Source organism: Typopeltis vanoorti, chromosome 18 (genome assembly GCF_054136105.1).
Source record: "Typopeltis vanoorti isolate ZY-2024b chromosome 18, IOZ_Tvanoo_1.0, whole genome shotgun sequence".
NCBI lineage: Eukaryota > Metazoa > Arthropoda > Arachnida > Uropygi > Thelyphonidae > Typopeltis > Typopeltis vanoorti.
Window position 1 is genome coordinate 62,713,154 of NC_143566.1, and position 24,667 is coordinate 62,737,820.

At 36.5% G+C, this 24,667-nt stretch overlaps 1 protein-coding gene across 1 annotated transcript in view; it reads right to left on the reverse strand.

The window, feature by feature from the left end:
• Window positions 1-24,667, reverse strand: part of Ras85D (GTPase ras-like protein 1) — a 163,067-nt gene that overhangs the window by 84,080 nt on the left and 54,320 nt on the right. Inside the window, exon 4 of the mRNA XM_090408576.1 lies at window positions 7,752-7,836. Within this exon, the coding sequence (XP_090264702.1) occupies window positions 7,752-7,836 (85 nt within the window). The remainder of the gene's footprint in view (window positions 1-7,751; window positions 7,837-24,667) is intronic.

Genomic DNA, 24,667 nt, shown 5'->3' on the forward strand with positions numbered 1-24,667 from the left:
AATGTTTTACTTGTTCCACAGGTTCTCCATTCACAACACAGTTGACATTTTCAATGATTCTGCCTATTTTCATTGTCTTTGTCTTTTTATTGCTGACCTTCATACCATATCTATTACAACAGCTATTCAATTTGGTCAGAGAATCTTGCAGACTTGTAGCGGATTTATTTACAAATATAACATCATCCGCATAAAGCAAAGAACTGACATTAACATCTCCAATTTTGATATCAGGTTTAATACCACATTCCTTCATAATGTGATCCATATAGATAATGAATAACAGAGGGGATAATGTACATCCTTGTCTCACACCAGATTTAACATTAAACCATCTTCCTGTACTTCCTTCAATTCTAACTGCTGACTCACAACTCAAATAAAGACTAAGTATTGCTTGATATAATGCCCCATTGACACCATATAACTGCAGCGTATTGAATAGCTTCTCTCTTGGCACCTTGTCATATGCCTTTTCCAAATCGACAAAACTTAAATACAGATCTTTGTTATATTCCCATGCTTTCTCGACTATTTGTCGTAAAGTGAAGATCTGATCCTGACAGCCTCTATTTGGCCTGAATCCAGCTTGTTCTTCACCAAGCTTTTCTTCCACAATTCTTCTCAACCGTTTCTCAAGTATACTTGCATAGATCTTGCCAGGAACACTCAGTAGGGAAATACCTCTGTAATTCTCACATTCAGTTTTATTTCCCTTTTTATATATGGGTACTATGAGAGCTCTACTCCAATCATCGGGAATTCGTCCCTCTGTCCAGGCTTTCTGAACTATGCAGTGCAGCCACTGTAAGACTCTTATACCACCATACTTCAGCATTTCTGGTCGAATATCATCTACTCCTGCTGCCTTTCCACATTTCAAGCCTTTGATGGCTTTTTCTACTTCAAGTATGGATATGTATTCCTGACTGCATGCCTGGTCAGTGTTTTTTATCACTGTGCTGTCATCACTGCTTGTTTAATTTAGCAGTTTTTCAAAGTAATTACTCCATACTTCAAGGATATCTTTTTCTCCTGTTTTCATTTCACCTTTATCATCTCTAATTCCTTTTACATCACTCTTTCCTCCATTCCTAAGCTTCTTCAACAACCTCCAGAATATTTTACCACCTTCTTGATATTTATTTTCTATATTCTTGCCAAAGTCCTCCCATGACTTTTGTTTAGCTAGTTTTACACACTGTTTAGCTTTCTTACATTTGTCTCTGTATTCTGTAAGAGTAAAGGCTGACTTATTTGCCAGGAACTTTTGATATGCTTTCTTCTTTTCCTTCACTGCCTCTTTAACTTCCTGTGTCCACCAGGGAGTTCTGATTTTTTTATCTTTGCACACAACCTCACCACATGCCTCTCTGGCAGAATCAATCAATGTTTCCTTCAGAGTTTGCCACTGAATCTCCAAGGTTTGATTCCTGTTCTCAAACTCTTTCATTTTCTTTTCAATAATATTTCTGTATTTTAGTCTACAGTTTACATCTGAGAGCTGCTCAACTTTTATTCGCTTTAAAACTTTCTTACATGTTATTCTTTTCGATATGAAATTCAATTTTATCCTGCTCAAGACTAAATAGTGATCACTTCCAATTTCAAATCCTCTGTACACTCTGGTGTCCTGCACCAGGGAGAAAACATCACTATCAACAATAACATAGTCAATGAGACTTTTCTTATTCCTAGCCTCTTCTCTCCATGTGAATTTGTGCACATTTTTATGTTGGAACATGGTGTTAGTAATAACCAGTCCATGTCCTGAGCAGAAATCCAACAGATATTTGCCATTATTATTAGCTTTGCTCTTTTCTCCAGATTTTCCCAAAATATTTTTGTATGTCTCACAATCATTTCCTACTCTGCTATTTAGATCCCCTACAAGGACCAACTTTTCCTTTTTCATTGTGTCAGTTGCTTTTTCTAAAGCCTCAAAAAATTCCTCCACTTCTACCTTAGTAGAACCTTCTGTGGGACCATAGGCACAAATAAGTCTCATTGTCCAGTTCCCCATTCTCATATTTGCCCACATTACTCTACTTGAGACTGACTGCCATTCAAGAAGATTAGCCTCGTATTTTGTGTTGAATACTATGGCTACTCCTTCTTTTCCTTGATTGTTATTGCCTGAATATAACATTTTGTATTTATTGCTCAGACAGATCTCACCAGTTTTGGTCTTTTTTGTTTCAGTCACCCCTATTATGTCGATCTGGTACTTATCTAATTCCTCAGCTAGCTCCATTTCTTTGCCATTCAGTCTTCTTATGTTGATAGTACCGATCTTTAACTCTGGTGATGTTGAGTTGGGGTTTGTTTTCAGATTTGTTCCAGTAGCTGACTTTTCGCTGTTCGCCCTGGTTCCCTGGCGAATACAACGGGGGCCTTGTTTAACCGGGCGACGCCCCAGCCGGCATGAAATTTTGTCATGTTGTACCATCATTTTTTATTTTGGTTTAACCAATAAGAATACAATTTGGTCGGCTAAATCCCAAATTGCCAGCCCATCCTCGTTCGTTCAGTATCAAAGTAGATACCCAACAGGGTGCACCACGAGAAGGTGAGGATTGGACATTAGGTCAGAAGCCCTGGTCGGTTCTCCGCATTCCTTTAAAGGCTATGTGGAGGTCTCCTCTCAGTTATACAGCTTTGACCCTTAAGCACCCCTTACATATTATATTATATATAAATTCTCTTAAGCATTGAGACCACATTATTATATAATTAAAGAGTTTAATAAAAAAATAAGCAATTAAAACCCAACAAGTTTCGTTATGTCGTATGACTTACATCACCAGGGGTACTGGTACTAAACGTTTTATACAACAAAAGCCTATTAACAATTAATTACACATTAGATGTTTTTGATAACTTCACAACTATAACATAATTGATAAACCAGAATATAAATGGCAAATTCGTCACTGTATGTGTGTTTAAACATTGCTAGTTATTGCTGTCACATTCTGTGGTATCGTGTGTTATAGGTTTGTGGCAGTTAAATTTTTGATGAAAGCAGACCATACTTGATGTAAAATTAAGCCTTCATTTTTATTGCACTGTATAGAGATCCTAAGCATTTGCAAAGCTTCTTTAAATTTTCTTGTAAAACAGTTATGATCAATATATGACATTTTTGTTTGTTGCCAAAGTACTTGATGGCCAATAGTTGTGCAGAATGCCAGGCCTGATTTATGCTCTCTCCTTTGATGTCTTTTAAGTGTTCAGACATGCAGATCTCTCCTGACTTTCCTGTCTGGTCTACATAACAAATCGATACAAAATAAATAACGGAAAAAGCTCATGTAGAAAGATGATTTAATAGTATAATTTTTGCCTGTGTGTCACAGGCATCTTCAGTACATTAAGCTCAAAATTAAACACTAACTGACAATTCCAAAAAGCGCCACCTAAGTAGCTGGTGTAAGATAACTAAAAAGGTCAATAACTTTCCTTAAAAAAAAAAAAAAAAAAATCAATACAATAAAAAGTTAGGAAAGATTAGCTGATTTGTAAAGTACTATCTCCCATGAAGGGGATAGACGTAAGCCGTTGGATCTGTTTAAGTTAGGAGAATGAAGTAGAGTTTCACATGTTTCTTTATAAAGGCATTCCATGAGAAACTGACTTTTGTGAAGAACTCTTGTCTTTCTCCAATGAACTCTGTGTCTAGTGAAGATGGCATGTTCAGAAAGTCCAGACTTTTCAGGTTTAAAGTATTCAATATAAGATTGGTGTTCTTCTAGCCGAATAGAGGCAGATCTTCCCGTTTGTCCGAAATAAGATAATCCACAAGAGCACGGAATCTGGTAGACACCTGGATGATTAAGATGTGGAAGCTTGTCCTTAGGAGAAGTGAGAAAGGTGGAGATTTTTCTAAACGGTCGAAAGGCAACAAAAATATTCAGTGGTTTTAAAACTTTTGCTATACGTTCACTGATGCCTTGTACATAAGGGATAGTAATGCACGTTATTTCCTCTGTGTTTGAAGAGGAAGACATATTAAAACTACTCAAAGTTCTTTTAATGAAGCAATTCTTATAACCATTAGATAGAAAGGAAGAAGTTATGTATTGTAGTTCTTTCTGTAAAAGATCGTCCGTAGAACAAAAGGAGTGGGCCCGATGAACCAGTGTTTTAATAGTTCCTGCCTTTTGACTGGGATGGTGATGAGATTCTGCATGGATATAATGGCTTGTATGATTCTTTCTATAAACTGAGAAATGTAGGTTACCATCTGGTTGGCGAAGAATTAGAAGATCTAAAAAGGCTAACTGCTTATTTGATTCTACTTCTAGGGTAAACTTGATTCTAGGATGAAATGTGTTTAACTTAGTGAGAAATTGTTGAAGTTCATCAGAAGAGCCATTCCATACAGCAAAAATGTCATCAACATATCTGAACCAATGAGTAGGTCTGGGAGAAATGTTGTCAAAGATATGTTGTTCAAAATGTTCCATAAAGAAATTGGAGATAGCAGGAGAAAGAGGATTACCCATTGCTGTTCCTTCAATTTGTTGATACAACTTATTTTTAAAGGAAAAATAACCAGAATTTATTACAAAATCAAATACGTTTACAATGTCTTTGAGTAGTTTTAACGTCTTCCTCTTCAAACACAGAGGAAATAACGCGCATTACTATCCCTTATGTACAAGGCATCAGTGAACGTATAGCAAAAGTTTTAAAACCACTGAATATTTTTGTTGCCTTTCGACCATTTAGAAAAATCGCCACCTTTCTCACTTCTCCTAAGGACAAGCTTCCACATCTTAATCATCCAGGTGTCTACCAGATTCCGTGCTCTTGTGGATTATCTTATTTCGGACAAACTGGAAGATCTGCCTCTATTCAGCTAGAAGAAGAACACCAATCTTATATTGAATACTTTAAACCTGAAAAGTCTCGACTTTCTGAACATGCCATCTTCACTAGACACAGTTCATTGGAGAAAGACAAGAGTTCTTCACAAAAGTCAGTTTCTCATGGAACGCCTTTATAAAGAAACATGTGAAACTCTACTTCATTCTCCTAACTTAAACAGATCCGACAGCTTACGTGTATCCCCTTTATGGGAGATAGTAGTTTACAAATCAGCTAATCTTTCCTAACTTTTTATTGTATTAATTTTTTTTTTTTTTTTTTTTAGGAAAGTTATTGACCTTTTTTAGTTATCTTACACCAGCTACTTAGGTGGCACTTTTTGGAATTGTCAGTTAGTGTCTAATTTTGAGCTTAATGTACTGAAGATGCTTGTGACACACAGGCGAAAATTATACTATTAAATAATCTTTCTATGCGAGTTTTTTCCGTTATTTATTTTGTATCGATATGTCTACTCACGGTATACCTCTTTTAAAACTTACTACATAACAAATGCCACAAGAACAATGAATGAATCTCACAGATACCTGGTTTTTTCATGGGGGTGATGTGGAGGCTTTGGTGGATGTATGAATCTTGACATTTTTTGTAAGGGTAAAAAAAGCCACTTTACGTTGTACTATTGGAGCAATGCAGCTACTTCGTCTGTAAAATTCTTCATGTAAGGCAATATGATTGCATTCTTGAAATCATAAGTGAAGGAGTTGAGGGAAGATGTATTAAGAATTTTACTGATCATCTTGGGTTCAAAACCATTAAGTACAAGATTCTGTCTGAGGTAGTGCAGTTCTTCATTCCTTTTAATTTATGTGCTTGATATATTGTATGCCCTGTTTCCTAAAGTTTTAATTACACCTATCTTTTGCAGTGGATGGTGGTGTAAAGCAGCATTTAAAAATCTACCATTGTGGTAGGTTTTCTATATAGGGTAAAGGCTAACTGTTTTCCCTTATCATTTATGACAAGGATATCAAGGAATGGCAATTTATTATTTTTTTTTGTGTTGTTCTTGTTCAAGAGTGAATTTTATATTAGGATGCAAGTTGGTCATATAATCTTTGCAAGCAATCAGCTCATTATCCATTGTTCCTGACCAAATGACGAAAATATCATTGTTGTAATGAAACCAAATTTTTGGTTTCTTCTGATAGTTTTTTTTTAATGCATTAGTTTCAAAATTTTCCACAAACAGGATGGAGATAGGGGGGAACCCATGCCAAGTTCTTTTTTGTACTCAATATTTGTCTTGAAAATTCTCAATATTTGAAATATGAAAAAAAAAAAGTGTTTTCCATGTAGTGTTCTTCAAATGTACCCAGAAATGACACAGTGGATCTACTTGTAAATCTTTTCCCACCGGACACTAGTACTATCCAAACATTGTATGGAAAACACTTTTTTCATACTTCCAGAGAAATATTAAGACAAAAAGAAAGACTTGCAATAGGTTTTCCCCCTTTCTCCAGCCTTAGCCAACCTGTTTATGGAAAATTTTGAAACTAATGCATTAAAAAAAAAAACACAATGATGATATTCTCATCCTTTGGTCAGGAAAGAACATACACACACACACAAAAAAAAAAAAAATTACCATTCCATGATATCTCTTGTCGAAGTAAAAAATGAGGAAAAAAGATTATCCTTTACCCTATATACAGAAAATCTACCACAATGGGAAGATTTTTAAATGCTGCTTCACACCATCATCCATTGCAAAAAAACAGGCATAATTAAAACTTTATGAGACAGGGCATACAATATATCAAGCACGTCAATTAAAAGGAATGAAGAATTGCACTACCTCAGACAGAACCTCGTACTTAATGGTTTTGAACTCAAGATTATCAGAAAAATTCTTGACACATCTCCTGCAACTCCCTTACTTAAATATCAAGAATGCAATCATGCTGCCCTTACATCAAGAATGTCAACAGACAAAGTGACTGCGTTGCTCCACAAGTACAATGTAAAAGTGGCTTTTTTATTTTTACAAAAAAAAAAAAAAAAAAAAAAAAGATCGATTCCTATATCCACCAAAGCCTCCAACATCACCCCCATGAAAAAACCAGGTGTCTATGAGATTCTGAACACAAAAAGACACTGAAAAAAAAAAAAAGAAGAGCATAAATCCAGCCTGGCATTCCACACAACCACTACTGGCCCAGTACTTTGGGAACAAACAAAAATGTCATATATTGATCGTAACTGTTTTACAAGAAAATTTAAACAAGCCTTGCAAATGCTTAGGATCTTTATACAATGCAATAAAAATCAAGGCTTAATTTTACATCAAGTATGGTCTGCTTTCATCAAAAATTTAACTGCCACAGACCTAGGATATAACACGCATGAAACCACAGATCATGATAGCAACAACTAGCAATGTTCCAACACGCCTCCAGTAACAATTTGTCATTTGTATTCTGGTTTATCACTTATATGTTACAGTTCTGAAGACATCAAAAACATTTAACATGTAATTAATTGTTAATAGCTTTTGTTGCATAAAACTTTTAGGTACTAGTATCCATGAATGATATAAGTTTTACGACTTACGTAACTGGTTGGGTTTTAATTGCTTATTTTTTATTAAACTCTTTAATTACATAATAATGTGGTCTCAGTGATGAGAATTTCTCAGAGAACTACTAAATCATAGAAACTTACGTTTGCATAAGAATTAACTTATTACTATAATCAAATGGTATTTAAAATAATTTTTACATTAAAATTTTTCATTTATTGTTTTTTTTTTCTCTTTAAAGTTATTGAAAGAAAAATAAAAGAAATTATGTTTAAATCATTTATAATTGTTTCTCTTAACTATTTGAAAAAGATTTTTGCTGAGCAGTTCTTACCTATATTCCTCCTGTCCTGCAGTATCTAAAATATCAAGAAGGCAAGTTTCCCCATCAATGACAACTTGTTTTCTATAGGAATCCTCTGAAATCACAAATTCAGAAGTTAAGCACAAAAAATATGAAGATCTCATGAAGTTTACATGTATTATGCAATGAATACGATGAGATATTGATACAACAGTCCTCAGGTATGTATTAAAAATTTCCCTTGGAAATCTATACTGCTACTTTGTGATTTATATTTATGATGATGACTATCCCTCCCACTGAGTGATTATTGATCACGTGATTTAAGTATTTCCAATTTTTCTTCGTATATAAACAAAATTTTTGTGTTTAAAACACATTTGCAATCCAGTCCAGCTATTTTCCAGACTGGCTCTTTTAATCACATATATCCATAGTTTTGACTCTATGCTTTTAAAGAGCTATGTTCTTTCATTGATGTATCATCCATTTCGACAAAATTATCAGCTTCAGATCACATTCAATGAGATGCATCACACTGAATTCTCTTCATATTAATCTATATCAAGAAGTGCAGTCACAATGAACACCCCCCCCCCCAAAAAAAAAAACAGGATAACTCTTGCTGTTGGACAGAGTGATAAGTCAAGGTATGGAAAAGTTGGTTAAAGGTAGAACTCAGGAATAGGCAAATAGGAATATGATATGCTAGTGGACAGCAGTTCTGTGAAGGGTAGGGTCCAGTCATGGACAATTGGAGAAATGCCATCAGGACCAGGAGATTTTTTTGTATAATAAAACTTCATACAAAAAAATATATCAATAATTAATATACAAATTAAACAGCACTGGCTCGGTACGAAGTCCTGAGGCATGCTTTAATCACCGTCATTCTCCTGGATTATACTCTCCAATATAATTTCTGAAAGACACCCTTATCCATGCTACCAGTATCATTTATTCCCATTTGCTTCCACTTAAGCAATAGTTTTCTGTGCGATAGTCTGTCAGATGACTTTGCAAAGTTCAGTAGTATCGTAGTGTAGCATTTCTGTTATCTCAGCTCCCTGGACAAATGCCATGGAGAAATATGATGAATCTCAAATGGCACTTGATATCTCCAGAGCTTTTGACCATGTTTGGCACAAAGGCTTATTAAGCAAACTTCCATCATCTGGTCTGTCTCAGGACTTCTGCAGTTGAATTGCCAGCTTTCTGTCTGGAAGCACACTATGTATGACGGCAGATGGTTTCTTATCCTCTCACCAACCCTCTTCCTGCTATATATCAATGACCTATTTCAGTTGATCTGCAACCCAATACACAGTTTTGAAGATGACCATTGCACTCCTCCCTTTCATTTGACACAACTCACCTCAACCTACAGAACATCAACCACCACTGCCCACAATTCTGATTTCCAAGATGTCCTCTGATGGGGTTCAGATAACCTCATCAATTTCAATGCTAATAAAACCCAGTTCTGTCTTATTTCTCATAAAAACAAACCAATGCATCCTCAGCTTCTAAAAAACTAGAATTTCTCTTTTGCTAAAGACATTACTTCACCTCTGAACAGCTGTAAAGCTTATACAAATCACAAATCTGCCCAGCTATTGAATATTGCTCTCACATTTGGAGTGAAGGCCCTACAAGCCCCCTCACAAAATGCTTGACTCAATACAGAAAAGGGCAATTAGATTGATTAATAACCCATCTCTTACTAATTCACTCCTCCGACTTTTGCACAAGTGTTTGGTTTCTGCAATATGTGTATTCTATAAATATTTTGATAGCAAATGTTCATCTGAAATAGAATCAAAATGCAAAACTAGTTTCTTTTCCTCCTCCTTCATCCCAGCTACTGTTGTATGGTGGAACAGTTTTCCTCCTGATGTTCCTCAAGGAATACAATATACATGCTATTAAATCAAATGCAAACAAGTTTCTCCTTTCCTATCCCACTAATGATACACGGTACTAATGTACTATAGGTTGTTTAACCAAACTCTTATGCATGCGCTCAACAACAAAAAAATAAAAATAAAACAGAAATAAAAATACTTGAGATAAGCTAATATACACAAAGCTTTGCATTAGGAACACCCACCTAATAACGCATTAGTTCACCACTCTGTGCAGATTCCACAAGGTGTTGAACATCCTCCATGTGTAACTCAATCCATGTCTGCTGCATCAACACCATCAGTTCACGCTCATTCCATGGACGATCATCAGTTCTCACACCTCCACACATGCTCAATTGGGTTACAGTCATGTTGAACATCCTCCATGTGTAACTCAATCCATGTCTGCTGCATCAACACCATCAGTTCACGCTCATTCCATGGACGATCATCAGTTCTCACACCTCCACACATGCTCAATTGGGTTACAGTCAGGGGAATTTGGAGGCCAAGGCAATGTGGTGAATTCCAACCACTCAGTAGTTGTATGAGCCTGATGACAAGGTGCATCTTCCTGTTGAAAGATAGCACTGTGGTCAGGGTAGATCTCCTGCAGATATGGATGGAGATGGTCAGCTAAAGTCCTTGTAGTATTCACGATTCAATGTTTTTGGGATGATAGCCAATGGCGCTAAGCTGTGCCAGGAATAAGGTCCTCAGACCATAACACCACCTCCACTGGCCTATTGAACCCCAACTGTGCAAGCAGGGGGAATAAGGCTTTGTGTTGTTTATGCCAAATGTGAATCCGGCAATCAGCACGGTGCAATAGGAAATGGTCCAGATGACCTTCTACCTGCTGAGGGTCCATTGACAATGTTCCTAGGCCCATGTAAGGTGTTGTTTGCAATGCTTGCCATCATCATGGATATCCTTGTTGGTCTCTGGCTGTGGAATCCCAAGCAAAGCAAGGTACAGCACATGGTACACGCTCACCTCTAGGATAAACCATGCATGGCTGACTAATGCGAGCCCTTCTGCTGGATGTATGTTCATGTTTAATCCCGTATTGGTACACTCTTGATACAGCAGTATGGGAGCAATCAACAAGAGTGGCTGTTTCTGAAATACTGGCACACGCCCTCTGGGCCCCAACTATTTGCCCACGTTCTAACTGGCTTACATTGTCATGTTTCTCCATTACTAGCAAACATTTACTGATTACATACAGAGGATAAATGTGCCCACTTATAGTAGTCACACATGACTTTGAGATCACGTCAGGAGGGGTTTCTAATGTAATTATACACAAAGTATTACTGAAACTGCCACGTGGTTAAGAGGTAGCCATACAAAGGAAACTTAAATGTATTTAACTAGTAAACTTGCGTATCATATGTTATAACCCTTAGATTTACATAGAAATAATGTTGCAAGAATGTTATGTCTGTTTATACTGGTGTTCTTATTCCACACATTATTACAACATGCAAACACTAGTAATGGCAGCCATGTTGTCACTTGAATTTCGCTTTGAATCTCAGTAATCCACATGAGCATTAGTTGCGAGTTTTATAACAGCTGTTGCTGGATAACAAAAATGCCATCAAGTAAGCAAGAAGAGGAGAGTTGGAAGGGAAGAAAAACTACTGACGTTAATAATTTAAAGACAGTATAATGTATCAAGCCTTCATATATTAGTGAGAATTATGTGCTTAATGAAAAGCAAGTAGAACATGTTCCATGGAGCAAGATGAAATCTGACTAAGTTCTTTTGAATAGAAGTGCTTTGGAACTATTCAATTACATATACTCTTGTTGCCAGAGCAATTACCTTCATTCCCACTTCAGCAAAATGAAGAAAAGATGCGTTTAAGGAAACTTGTTTACTAGAAGAAAAAACATGTATATTAGTCAATGAGATCTTTGCCTTCTTTTATTGTGATAGCAGGAATTTAAGAGATAAGATAGGCTGAATTACTGAACAGAAACTAAAAAAAAGGAAATAGAAGAAAAAGAGAACAAGAAGTTCCTGTATAGATATGAGAAACTACAGAACTTTTAGTTGAATGCCATGTTCTTGTTTTGTATAATATTTATTCTCTCTCTGAGAATTGAATTTAACTGTGAATCAGAGAATGACAGTTTCTTTGAGGTCAGTTGTCCTCTATATTTAATTATAATTTAAGAGTTAGGTATTATAAGAAAGTACAGTGTGCCCATTATGTAATGAGATTGATTTTATAGGACAGCCCATTTATTTATTCATATGGAGTTTCCTCCCTTTTCTCCCCCATCCCTATTGGGGTGAGTTGGTTAAGTATTTATGGCTGTAGATCCATGTGTGTTCACGGGGCCGGTTTGCCTGTTTGCAGGATGAAAAACCCCAGATAAACTGGGGGGGGGGGACCCTGCTGTCCATGCCCAAGACCGGCTAACTTGGCTATGGCTGAGGAAGATCCTTAAGCTCCTCATGTCGGCGAAGGGAATCAAACCCAGGACACTCCTTCCCCAAGCATATGGTTGCGAAGCGCAAAATCACTAGGCTAACTACGCAGGCAGGACAGCCCATTGAATAAAAGTAACAAACATGTTCACAGTTTTGACTACTAGAGTGTGTTGTAATTGCAACTTTCGAGTCAGGTGATGCAGCAGGTTTTGTATGGCAACCATTGAAGTAAGAGTGTGTGAGTGGAGCGTGTCAGAAGTTTTGTCATGGAGTAAAGAGCTATGATAAATTTCCATAAATTAGGATAAACTGCCACAGAAGTGTACCAAGACCTAAAAAAAGTTTATGCTGATGACTGACTGAGCCGTGCACAGGCGTTGCGCTGGTTTCAACATTTAAAGAGGGGAAGGAGTCCCTGAGGATGAACCACACTATGGACAGCCATTTTTTTTCACAAACATATGAGAAATATAAAAATGAAAGCTAGGGAAATTGTTGCCCATGACACGTGAATAGAGACTAGACTACTTGCTGTACAGCTTGGTGTTGGTAAGAAAATGGTCAGATTAAACTTAGAGATTTGCACAAGAGGGAGATTTGTTCAAGATTTGTGCTACGTGTCACATGAACAGAGAGAGAGAGAGCACCAAGTTGAATGTTGTCAAAATTTCAAAAAGCACCAGAGCATGAACTACCATGGAACATCTTCTCCCTGGCAGAAGAAAGTTAGGTTCCAAAAATAACACGATAAGACAACTGGCACTGTTTGTTTGTTTTTTTTGACACTGCTGGAATTATCCATGGTGAATTTGTTTCTGAGGGCACAACAGTCAATGGTCAGTATTATTTAAGAGCAATGCAATGTCTCTGTATGCTTGCATGCAATGCGTCAGGAAAGAACTGTTCCACAACAACTGGTTTCAGTTGCAGGGCAATGCACACTGCCTGTCAAGTAGTTTCTGGCTTTAAAGTTGATCTGTGTGATTGAATATCCCCCTCCCCATTTGCCAGATTTGGCTCCCACATACTTTCCTCTTCCTAAAGATGAAGTGTGCCTTGAAAGGTGAGTGCTTCAGCAACATTGAGGACATCCAATATGGTGTGATCCAGACAATGAAGGAGGTACCACAGGACTTCTACAGTGCTTCGAACCTGTATGACAGATGTAAACATTGTATGGAGTTGGAGGGAGATTATTTTGAATCTGTTTAGAATTTACTAATTGTAATTCTATAGAGAATATGAATGCTGGATCTCAGAGAGAAATAAAGAGAGCTGTTTAATATACAATATTGAATCTATTGTATATTTTTAATTTTTTTTTTATAAACTTGAGCTTCATTCTTACATAAACACAACATGTTCATTTTGAAGTCAATGCTCCCCCCCCCATACTGTCTAGTATGAATCTGAAACATTCTAACCAGTCACTAAACAAAATTAAATTAATATAAAATATTGTTATATCTTACTCTCCACAACTGACTATAAAAAGCTGGATATACAGACAAGGTGAGGAATAACATCACTGATGCAGTAGATTCACAGGAATAACACAACTGGTGCAGTCTCTTTATAGTATATGCAGCAATGATTTGAGGGAGGTGTCCAGTTCTTTGTTGATGGTGCAAAACTGGGGAGGACAATAATTAATAAATGTAATGTAGAGATACTGCAGGGTGATTTAAGTGAATTGGCTATGTGAGCAAAAAATAATGGGTGTCAGTTTAAGGTTATGCACTGTGTGATGAAAGATTACACTATCTGGTGGTAAGACTTATACATTGGCTATTCATAACTGTATTTGCTAAGGAAATGGATAGGTAATTGGTAGATTAATATATTAACTAAAATAAATTTAATTGATGATGTGTTCCCCATTTGGCCAAGTGAACTGATGCTCAACATATTTTTAACACATCTAAACAATCAACATCATAGGCCCCAGTGCACATTAGAAAAAGAAAATGACAACAGTGTCCTCTTCCCAGACACTTTAATTACATGCCAGCTTGGATCCCTGGCATTCTCTGTTCACAAAGGAAAACCCATATGCACACCAACCAGCAGGAAGGAATTATTAAAACTTTATATAATAGGGCTAAATTAATTAATTCAGATAACAGCACCCTCTCCACTGAACTTTCTTAGTAAATGCCTACAATTCCTACCATACCCAAAAAATATTAAACCCCAAACCTACACACCCTTGTCCCCCCGTCCTCTCAAGAATGGATACCACACCAAAGATATCACTATTCCATATATCCAAGGCACATCTGAAAAACTAACAAAAATCTTAACCTGGCATTAGTAAGATGGGGTGTCACAGTTATTTCTATATCTTTGGGGTCTGTGACACCCCACTTTACTAATGCCGGGTTAAGAAAATAAAACCTTTCAACCACTTGCAGACGATATAAAAAATTAGCATCCTTCATCCACTTCACCAAAGACCTACTACAGTCACTAGACCTGCCAGGTGTTTACCAGATCTCCTATAATTGTAAATCCTAATAAGGCTAAACAGACAGGATAGCTGACATCAGAATTGCTGAACATAAGGACCATATCTGTTTCCATCACTACAGCCAATGAGGACTTGCTGACCATGCTTTGGACACAGCCATAAAATTAGCTGGAAGAAAGTCACTCTACTCCATCACAGCAAATATATATACAAAAGACTTTTCCTTAAATCTGCATCGGCTTAAGAAACTATCCTAGTCTCAAAAAATTTGGTTGCATGAAACTGCCCCAAATTTGGGAAGGCTCTCATCTTCCACGCTTCAAGCCAAACTGCCAAGGATGCCCAATTTTGGACTTGAGGCTTACTCTCAGTTGACAGGCTTCATCTTCATTACTTAGTGTAGTACCTGCATGCACATATATTTTGTTCCCTGATGTTGGTAATTTGATTTTACCAAAATATTGGAAGTATCAATTAAAATTTTCATTAATATATTAAGTGACATCGTAATTTCCTTAAAAAATGCAGTCATGATTACACACTGTATACACTGATGGAACTAGACTCCAGATTTGGCTAAGAATTTTGGAATAATGGCAGACAGGGAGCAAAACAGCTCAAAGGATTACCTGGATGTTAAAGAATACATTGACAAGCAGAGACAGGGTATGGTATAATATGACATGATGTGGCTTCATCTTTTGATCAATCGAATTCCTTGGGAATGAGGAGGTGATGGAGAAGATCCAGATAAGAGTGATTAAGATGGTCATCCATGAAGACAGATTAACCACCTTACCGGCCATTATGGATCAAATACGCATCCTCATACGCTTTGCATCCATGATAATCTTGATGTCTATAGACGTCTTGGCCAGTAGCATGGTTAAAAGTGTGTGGATTGCAAAGTTTAGTTGATAGGCAGAAAAGAAGAGAGATGGTAGAAACATGTAAGTTACTAAAGGGGTTCTATTAGATTAACACAAAAGAAAATTTTTCAACACATGATGACTAAGGAGAGAATAAGGAGTCAACACTGAAGTTATATAACAGTGTGATTAGTAAGAGTGCAGACCAGATCTGTTGCTTGGAGAGTGGTGAATAACTGGAATGGACAAGAGGCAGTTATGAATATTCTGAGTATGATGGAGAATAATAGTTAGTGTGAGTCTGCTGCATTAATTTATAACCCATGGAGATGCCTGTGTTATAATAATAATTATGCTGAGCATGGATATACTACAGGTAGGAGGACTTCCGGAGAATTTCCAGGAAAAAAATTTGTAATTTTAAAATCCCCAATTACTGGGAATAGGATAAATATCTCCTGAGAATTAGATTTTTCAATAATCTTGGAGGGAAATGTGTTTTTTTTTAAAATAATCTAGTGTAATTAAAAAAATAACCTCTCTGGCCCGACTTCACTTTACTTCTATTCCCTTTATACGAGTCTATTCATGTGCAGTGTATCTAATAATTATTTCCAAATAAACACTAATTTCCCTTTATTGTAGCTAAACCTACAATATGCATAAAATGTACATGCAATGTTGTCAGTATTTTAAAAAATATAGCAAAAATTAAAAGACAGCTCACTGTGAAATGTGTTTCAAAGCATTATTACGAAGTAATCTTAAACATACTCATGGCATGAAAAGAAAGGAAAGCCATAAAGTGAACTGCATAAAATGTACATGGAATGTTGTCAGTATTTTAAAAAAATATAGCAAAAATTAGAAGACATCTCACTGTGAAACGTGTTCCAAAACACTGTAATGCAAAGCATTATTATGAAGTGGACTTGGTCATCTCAAACATATTCATAGCATGAAAAGAAAGAAAAGCCATGAAGTGAACTGCATAAACATGATCCACTTCAAATTAAAAAAAAAAAAAAATGAATGGAGCACCAGAAACTGAAGATACAGCAATCTTCACACATATTTACAAGGAAGGTTCATTAACTAAAGGCCTAGTCTTTATTTAGGATACTATGATACAATGGCCTGTTACAAACTGTGCTTACCTACCCATGTGGGCAGGTACAGCACAATCTTATGAAATCAATATTAAATTACTGGTTGTAATGTTTTTTTTTTGTCTATCAATTACATGCATTCTCCTAGTCAGTTGGCCTAATTGCAGAACAAAAAAAATCCAAGTTTTGTGGAAGCCACAGAGGTGGCAAGGTTCTTGAAGCAATCACGACATATCTGCTAATAACTGAAAGAATTTGATTCTTCTTTCATAATATGAAGAAAAAAAAATTCTGTTTTGTAGGTAATCAAGCTCTGAAAGAAAATAAACAGCAACCTTTTAAAACAAAGAGATAGCCTTGGTATCATTAATTAAATATCAAAATAACCAAATTGTTTAAACGAGGTTAATGAGTTTTGGTTATGGCAAATAAAAATTAAATCTTAAGATTTTGAAATTGATAATGGAACAAATTTTCAAAGGAAAGTGAACTTCAATAGAAGAGTGATGCATAAAACAATACAAATGAACAAATAGAAAATTATGAACTTATGCAATTAGAAGGGGATTTAAAAACAGGGAGGAGGAGGAGGTAGAGAGAGAGAGACTCATTTTGAAGTCTGACTGAATCAAACAAGATATTTCTATTGTTAAGAAGAGAAATAATTTATATTGAAGAGGAATTCATATTGACACCAAACCAAAAAATTCTGTTAAATACTAACATGACTAATAATTAGACCTATGCCAACCTAAAATGAAATTTAGGTCATCTAAACAAAAATCCAGACGAGCAATCTTCTTTTCCTGTCTATGTGTTAAGCCTACTGGCTTGTTACAGAGCTATCTTAAGTCCTTCTAAGTCATACCTATCCTGAGGATAAAGTGACTAGCCCTATGCCTCCTGACATATTCAATGGCTGTAGCTGTTCATGGAGCCAGTTTGCCTGCTTGCAGGAGGGAAAAAAACCCAGATACACTAGGGAGAAAAACCCTGCTGTCCACGCCCAAGACCGGCTAACTTGGCTGTGTCTGAGAAAATTCCTTAAGCTCCTCACGTCGGCAACAGGAATCAAACCGAGGACACTCCTTTCCAGGCATACGGTTGTGAAGTGCATAGCCACTAGACTAACTGGCAGACTCAGATGAGCAATTAAATTTTTTTTTAATTCCATTTTTAACAATAAATGTAAATGTTAAATTGGTAATAGTTTATTTTTATTTATTTTTGTTTACAATATTAGCATACATTTGAATTTCTTATATGTTAATCTCAAACTATTTTTCAACAAATTCCTAATGTCTGTATGCTGTAGCAATGTAATAATTTTTCTGTGTGATTAAACACAAACATTTATTCCTTTTAAGAGAAATAGTGAATATTAAATCAATAAAATCAAATTTTCAGGAATAACTGAATTCTCGAGGAATGCAATTCCATATTCTCGATTCCTGAAGATCAAAAAATATTGAGAATCAGAAACCTCAGCTATAGATTAGAAGATGCAGAAACATTCTAGAGACCAAATGTGAAAGTATTCATTTAGAGCTGTCAAAAGAAAAAGTTCATCATCGTACCATTCACGAACCAAGTCTTCAAAATTCACTGTAAAATGTTATGACATCATGTTCAAAGTTTTTTCACTTGGTTACAAAATAAATCAAAGATCCCGAGAAATTATATTCTTGGTTTTATCCTTAATCCAAGTGTAAGCAAACAAAGTTTGTTTGTGAAGTAGCTTCATGACTTGGCTACTTGTATATCGAGGATAATGACTTCACATCAATTGCCTTAGTGGCGTGAATAGCGAATCATGTAGTGTAAACAGGATATATATCTAGTAAAACATGATCTATATTTGAGTTATAAGTCAGCAGTTGGAATTCAATGGAGGAAGACGGTTCAATGTAATATTAGGTGTGAGATAATGGTGCACACTATTCAGATATTCAGCGAGAAAAAAAAAAGTCGATGTGCCAGCCTGGGTGGCTGAGTGGTTAGCATATCTGCTCTTCGGCCAAAAGGGTATGGATTTGAATCCCGACGTGGACATGGATGTTTGTGAAAATACCAGTGGTGGTGGTGGTGGTGGCCAGTAGATAATGATGATAGTTGAAGTTCACTGTAGTTGGTGGATTGAGTGGTGGAGACAGTTGTAGAGTGGGTGCCCTCCCTTGATGAGTCACATACGAGGGTGGTCTGAAAACGTCACACCTAACAATGAAAAAACAAATTTATAATTTCAAAATTATTTTTATTTTTTAACATAATCCCCTTAAGACTAATACATTTATTAAAGCGATGCTCAAGTGCCATTATCCCGTCACTGTAGTGGTTCTCAGCAAGATCTGCAAAATACCCCTCTACAGCTATAATCACCTCTTGATTCGAAGAAAAACATGCGAGGAAGAGTTTTAGTTATGGGAAGAGATTGAAGTCAGAGGGAGCCAAATCTGGGGAATAGGGTGGATGTTCCAACAATTCATAGTGCAGATCCCTTAATTTTCCCATTGCCAAAACACCTTTATGAGAAGGTGCATTGTCCAGATGAAAGATGATTTTTTCCTTCTGCAAACCGGCTCTTTTCTTGTGAATTTTTTCGTCTAGTCTGGTTAAAAGATCAGAATACTATTCCCCGATTATTGTTTTACCGTTTCAAGATAATTAATAAACAAAATGCCCTTAGCATTGAAAAACACCGATGCCATTACCTTTCCTGCTGATGGAACAGTCTTTGACACTGAACAGCCAGCTTCTGTCCACTGTTTTATTATTATTATTCGTGACACCTCCAAGGAGTCCAAAGACTCGTCGTGAGAGACCAGTCATCTACATCAATGGAACCTACTGCCCACCACCACCACCACAGCTAGTATTTTTTTGTCTGTAAATTGTGTGTTCTGAAGGGCCGATTTGTCTGTATGTGGGATGAAAAATGAGAGTTTCCGGGAGAAAAAACCCTGCTACCCCTCCCCCATATGAGATTGGCTAAATCATTTCCTTTGATTGAAAATGTGCATATAAAGACTCCTCCCATCATGACTCAACGTAGCGTTGTTCTGCAAATTGCGCTACAGAGGAATAAATAAAAATTCAACTGCTGTTTGGATTCTGGTGTGTAATGGTGAATCCAAGTCTCATCCACAGTAAGAAATGAATGCATAAAATCAGTTTTCTTCTTATTAAAATGCCCCAAGCACTGTTCAGAGATTTTCATGTGGCTGCGTTTTTGATTTGCTGTGAGAAACGTGGCACCCATCTCGCACAAAACTTTTTCATTTGCAATTCTTCATGCAAAATATATCCTACGCATTCTTTTGAAATGCATATAGTCTCAGCAATTTCACGCATTTTGACCTGCCGGTCATCCAATACCATATCGTGCATTTGATCAATGATTTCTGGATGCCCTTCACATGGATCATCTTCAAGGCAGGTACAGCCACGTTTAAACTTGGCAGCCCATTTCTTAATTGTTGAAAATGAAGGAGAAGAGTGGCCATAAACTTTTATGAACTTCAAATGAATTTCTTTTGGCGTTAAACTTTCTTTTACAAAAAATTTTATAACGACACGATACTCAATTTTATCCATTTCAAGGTATATAGACAACACTTTTTGCTTCGGACACTGTATAAAACAAACTATCTGACAGAATGACTTATTTCACATGGAGGCTTATGACAGATGTACCAACTTAGAAAAAAAAATCTTGCCAATAATGTTGCCATCTATGGTCAAGGCCGAGAACTTTTCAGACCACCCTCGTAATAATAATAAAGTTTTTTCGGAAGAAGAGTTGAATTTTTGATATGATTAATTTTTTGTTGAAATTTTTGGAAAATGTTTTGTGAACTGCAGTGTCGCTTATTTATGCTGGTAGCTTATAGTTTTTGAAAACTTTAAAAGCTTACAGATGAGACCACCTTGTGGGAGTGGAAGAATTAATGGGAAGAGATTGCTTTTTTACAAAATGCTATACTCATCTCAAAAAACATGCAAACAGGCCAGAAGAGCACACACAAATAATGAACATGATACTTGCACTTGCCATAATTCTGAACACCGTAATTCAGACTCCATTTAAGTATTATCTGCTGGCTGGAAAGAATCCTGATGCATTTATATCGGTTTTGGTTCTATGTGCTAGCTAGTAGCTGACATCAGTCTGACATAGTGGCTGGAGGGTAACCTCCAACCATGACTGAGAGAAGACTTCCATATAACCTTTAAAGGAATGCAGAGAATCGACCAGGGATTCTGACCTAATGACCAATCCTCACCTTCTCATGGTGCACCCTGTTAGGTATCTACCTGGATACTGAACAAATGAGGATGGGCTGGCAATTTGGCATTTAGCTGAACTATTTGTATTCTTATTGGTTTAACTGCAATATACAATGATGGTACAACATAACAGAATTTCATGCCGGCCGGTTAAACCAGCCCTTCTCCCACCCCCACCCCTGTTGTTTTAGCCATGGAACCAGGGCAAACAAAAAGTTAGCTACTGCAACAAATCTTAAAACACACTCCAACTTAACATCACCAGAGTTCAAGATTGGTACTATCAACATAAGAAGCCTGAAAGGGAAAGAAATGGAGCTAGCTGAGGAATTGGATATGTACCAGACTGACATAATAAATTTAGTTTAATCCTTGATCCAAGTGTGTGCAAACAAACTTTGCACCTGGGATAAAGTGGTACAACACCAGGCAACTCCTTGCAAAGGTGGAGCAAGCTACCAACATATTATACACAAACAAGGAGATGTGTTTTGCATTATGGGAGATACTGAGATAGTAGTGTTGGTAGCTTGCGCCACCTTTGCAAGGAGTTGCCCAGTGTTGTACCACTTTACTCCAGTCCTGAAGATACTTTCAGGCGCAAACTTTGTTTGCACACACTTGGATAAAGGATTAAACTAAATTTATTAGTCTGAACAAGTGAAAAATAAACTTTCAACATCTTTCTCTAAATCCAGAGTAATTTAATAAAAAGGTGGCACACCATTTGGCAGCTCCTATAGGAGGAGATGACCTTGCTAATGCTTCTGCCTGTTATCTCCACTTGGGCCTAGCTCCCACTTTACCCCAGTCCTGAAGATACTTTCAGGTGCAAACTTTGTTTGCACACATTTAGATAAAGGAAACTAAATTTATTATAGTCTGACCAAGTGAAAAATAAACCTTCAACATCTTTCTCAAAATCCAGAGTAATTTAATAAAAAGTGGCACACCATTTGGCAGCTCCTATAGGAGGAAATGACCTTGCTAATGCTTCTGCCTGTTATCTCCACTTGGGTCTGGCTTCCACTGAAGAGACCTCAATAAAGGTCGAAACTAGTCTGGGTAGTAGCCCTTCCCATAATGCATAACATTATATATATCTGCAAGGAGACGTGTTTTGCATTATGGGAGATACTGAGATAGGAGTGTCAGTAGCTTGCTCCACCTTTGCAAGGAGTTGCCCGGTGTACCACTTTACCCCAGTCCTGAAGATACTTTCAGGCGCAAACTTTGTCTGCACACACTTGGATAAAGGATTAAACTAAATTTATTATAATCTGACCAAGTGAAAAATACGCATGGATAGGCTTATGTGTTCGTCAGACATGTTGTAATAGGTTTCATGGTATTATAAGAACACAGATGGTTAAGAAAATACCTATTTATTAACTTAAAAGCTAATAATTCGCTGGTATTATATCTTCTAAAATACACAAACAAGGTACACCTTTGCATCCTATTGTAGATAGTATAAACAGTCCTAATAAACTAGCTAAACATTAAGCAAAATTACTAACCACTTACACAAACAATTCTCCCTCTTTTGTTAAAAATTCTACCCACTTAAAAAGTATTTTAGAAAACCACACCTTAAATAGTTCAGACCTAATGGTGAGTTTTGATATCACCTCATTATTCACTAATGTACCACTGATTGAAACACTTAACTTACTAAATTCACAATTTCCCCCAGATATATTTCAGCTATTTAAATTCACAGTACAGGCAGGTTATTTTACATGGAAAGAGAAAATATACAAACAATTAGATGGGACAGCTATGGGTTCACCCCTTTCTCCCCCCTTAGCCAACTTCTACATAGAACATCTGGAAAAATTAGCTATCAACACAGCCACTCTCAAACCTAGTCTCTGGCTACGCTATGTTGACGATGTGTTTGCTATTTGGCCACATGGCTCAGACACATTGAATATACATTTTTAGTGCATCTAAATAGCCAGCACCCTAAAATCCACTTTACAATGGAACTAGAAGCCAATGACTGCCTGCCCTTCTTGGACACACTGATCACACATCTTCCAGAAGGTTCCTTATCATTTTCGGTTTATAGAAAACCCACACATACAGGGAGATACTTAAACAATCACACCATTACCCTTCTCAACAATATGGTATCTTAAAAACACTAACCCATAGAGCTAGAGCAATCTGTTCCAATGACATTGCTCTCACTGCTGAACTTTCTCACCTACGTCAAACCTTCTTAATCAATGGTTATAATCCCCATAAAATAGATAACATACTAAATGCTACCCATAAATCCCCTCTATCTACCACAGAAGACTACAACAAAACCATCACCATCCACATTAAAGGCACATCTGAAAAGATATCTAGGGTGCTTAACAAACACCAAATATGCACAGTATTTAAACCTTATATAAAATTAGCAACTCTCATCTGTTCACCTAAGGACAAATGCACTCCTTTATCACATCCAGGTGTCTATGAAGTGCCCTGGTCTTGCCATCAAGCCTACTACGGACAGACATGAAGAAAAGTGGACATCTGCCTCAGTGAACACAAAAAATATATCCGACACTTTCGCTATGGTAAGTCGGGTCTGGCAGACCATGCTTTGGATACCCCTGCACACAGGATCAATTGGAAAGAAACAAAAGTAATGCACAGAAGCTTCTACAAGTCAGAGAGGTTGTTCCTGGAATCAACAGAAGCCTCAAAACATACTCCAAACCTTAACAAGTATGGCTGTATAAATCTACCAAAGATTTGGGAGACAGTCATCCTAAGACCAAATTATTATTTATTACTTTTATTTTTTAATTTATATTTTTTCAAGCTTTCTAAGACTATCACATTTGGACTACTATTTCAAAACTTGAAAAAAAATTTTTTTTTTTAAACCTAGATAATATTTATTACTTTTATTTTTTAATTTATATTTTTTCAAACTTTCTAAGACTATCATTTGGACTACTATTTCAAAACTTGAAATTTTTTATTTTTTTTTTTTAAACCCAGATGGCGCCATATTAGGACTTTAGTCTTGTGTTGCATGCTGCAATCACTTATACTACCCCCACTGTTACACCGGATTGTGGTTGTCTTGCATTTGTAACAAACTTTGTGTTGTGTGCTCTGAAGATGCTGGATATAATACCAGCAAAATATTAGCTTTTAAGTTAATAAATAGTTATTTTCTTAATCATCTGTGTTCTTATCATACCGTGAAACCTATTACAACATGTGAAAAATAAACTTTTAACAGACTGACATAATAGGAGTGACCAAAACAAAGAAGACAAAAACGGGCAAGATCTTTCTGAGCAATAAATATAAAATGTTATATTCAGGCAATGACAATCAAGGGAAAGAAGGAGTTGCCATAATATTCAATACAAAATATGAGGATAATCTTCTTGAATGGCAGGCAGTCTCAAGAAGAGTGATGTGGCCAAATACGAGAATGGGGAACTGGACAGAGAGACTTATTTGTGCCTATGATGCCACAGAAGGTTCTACTAAGGTAGAGGGGTGGAGGAATTTTTTGAGGCTTTAGAGAAAGCAACTGACAAATTAAAAATGAAACAAGCATCCAGGTCCTTGCTAGGATCTAAATAGCAGAATAGAAAATGATTGTCAGACATACAAAAATATTTTGGAAAAATTTAGAGAAATGAGCAAAGCCAATAATAAAGGCAAATACCTGTTGTATTTCTGCTCGGGACATGGACTGGTTATTACTAACACAATGTTCCAACATAAAAATATGCACAAATTCACATAGAGAGAAGCAAGGAATACAAAAAGTCTCATTGACTATGTTATTGTTGATAGTTTTCTCCCTGGTGCAGGACACCAGAGTGTACA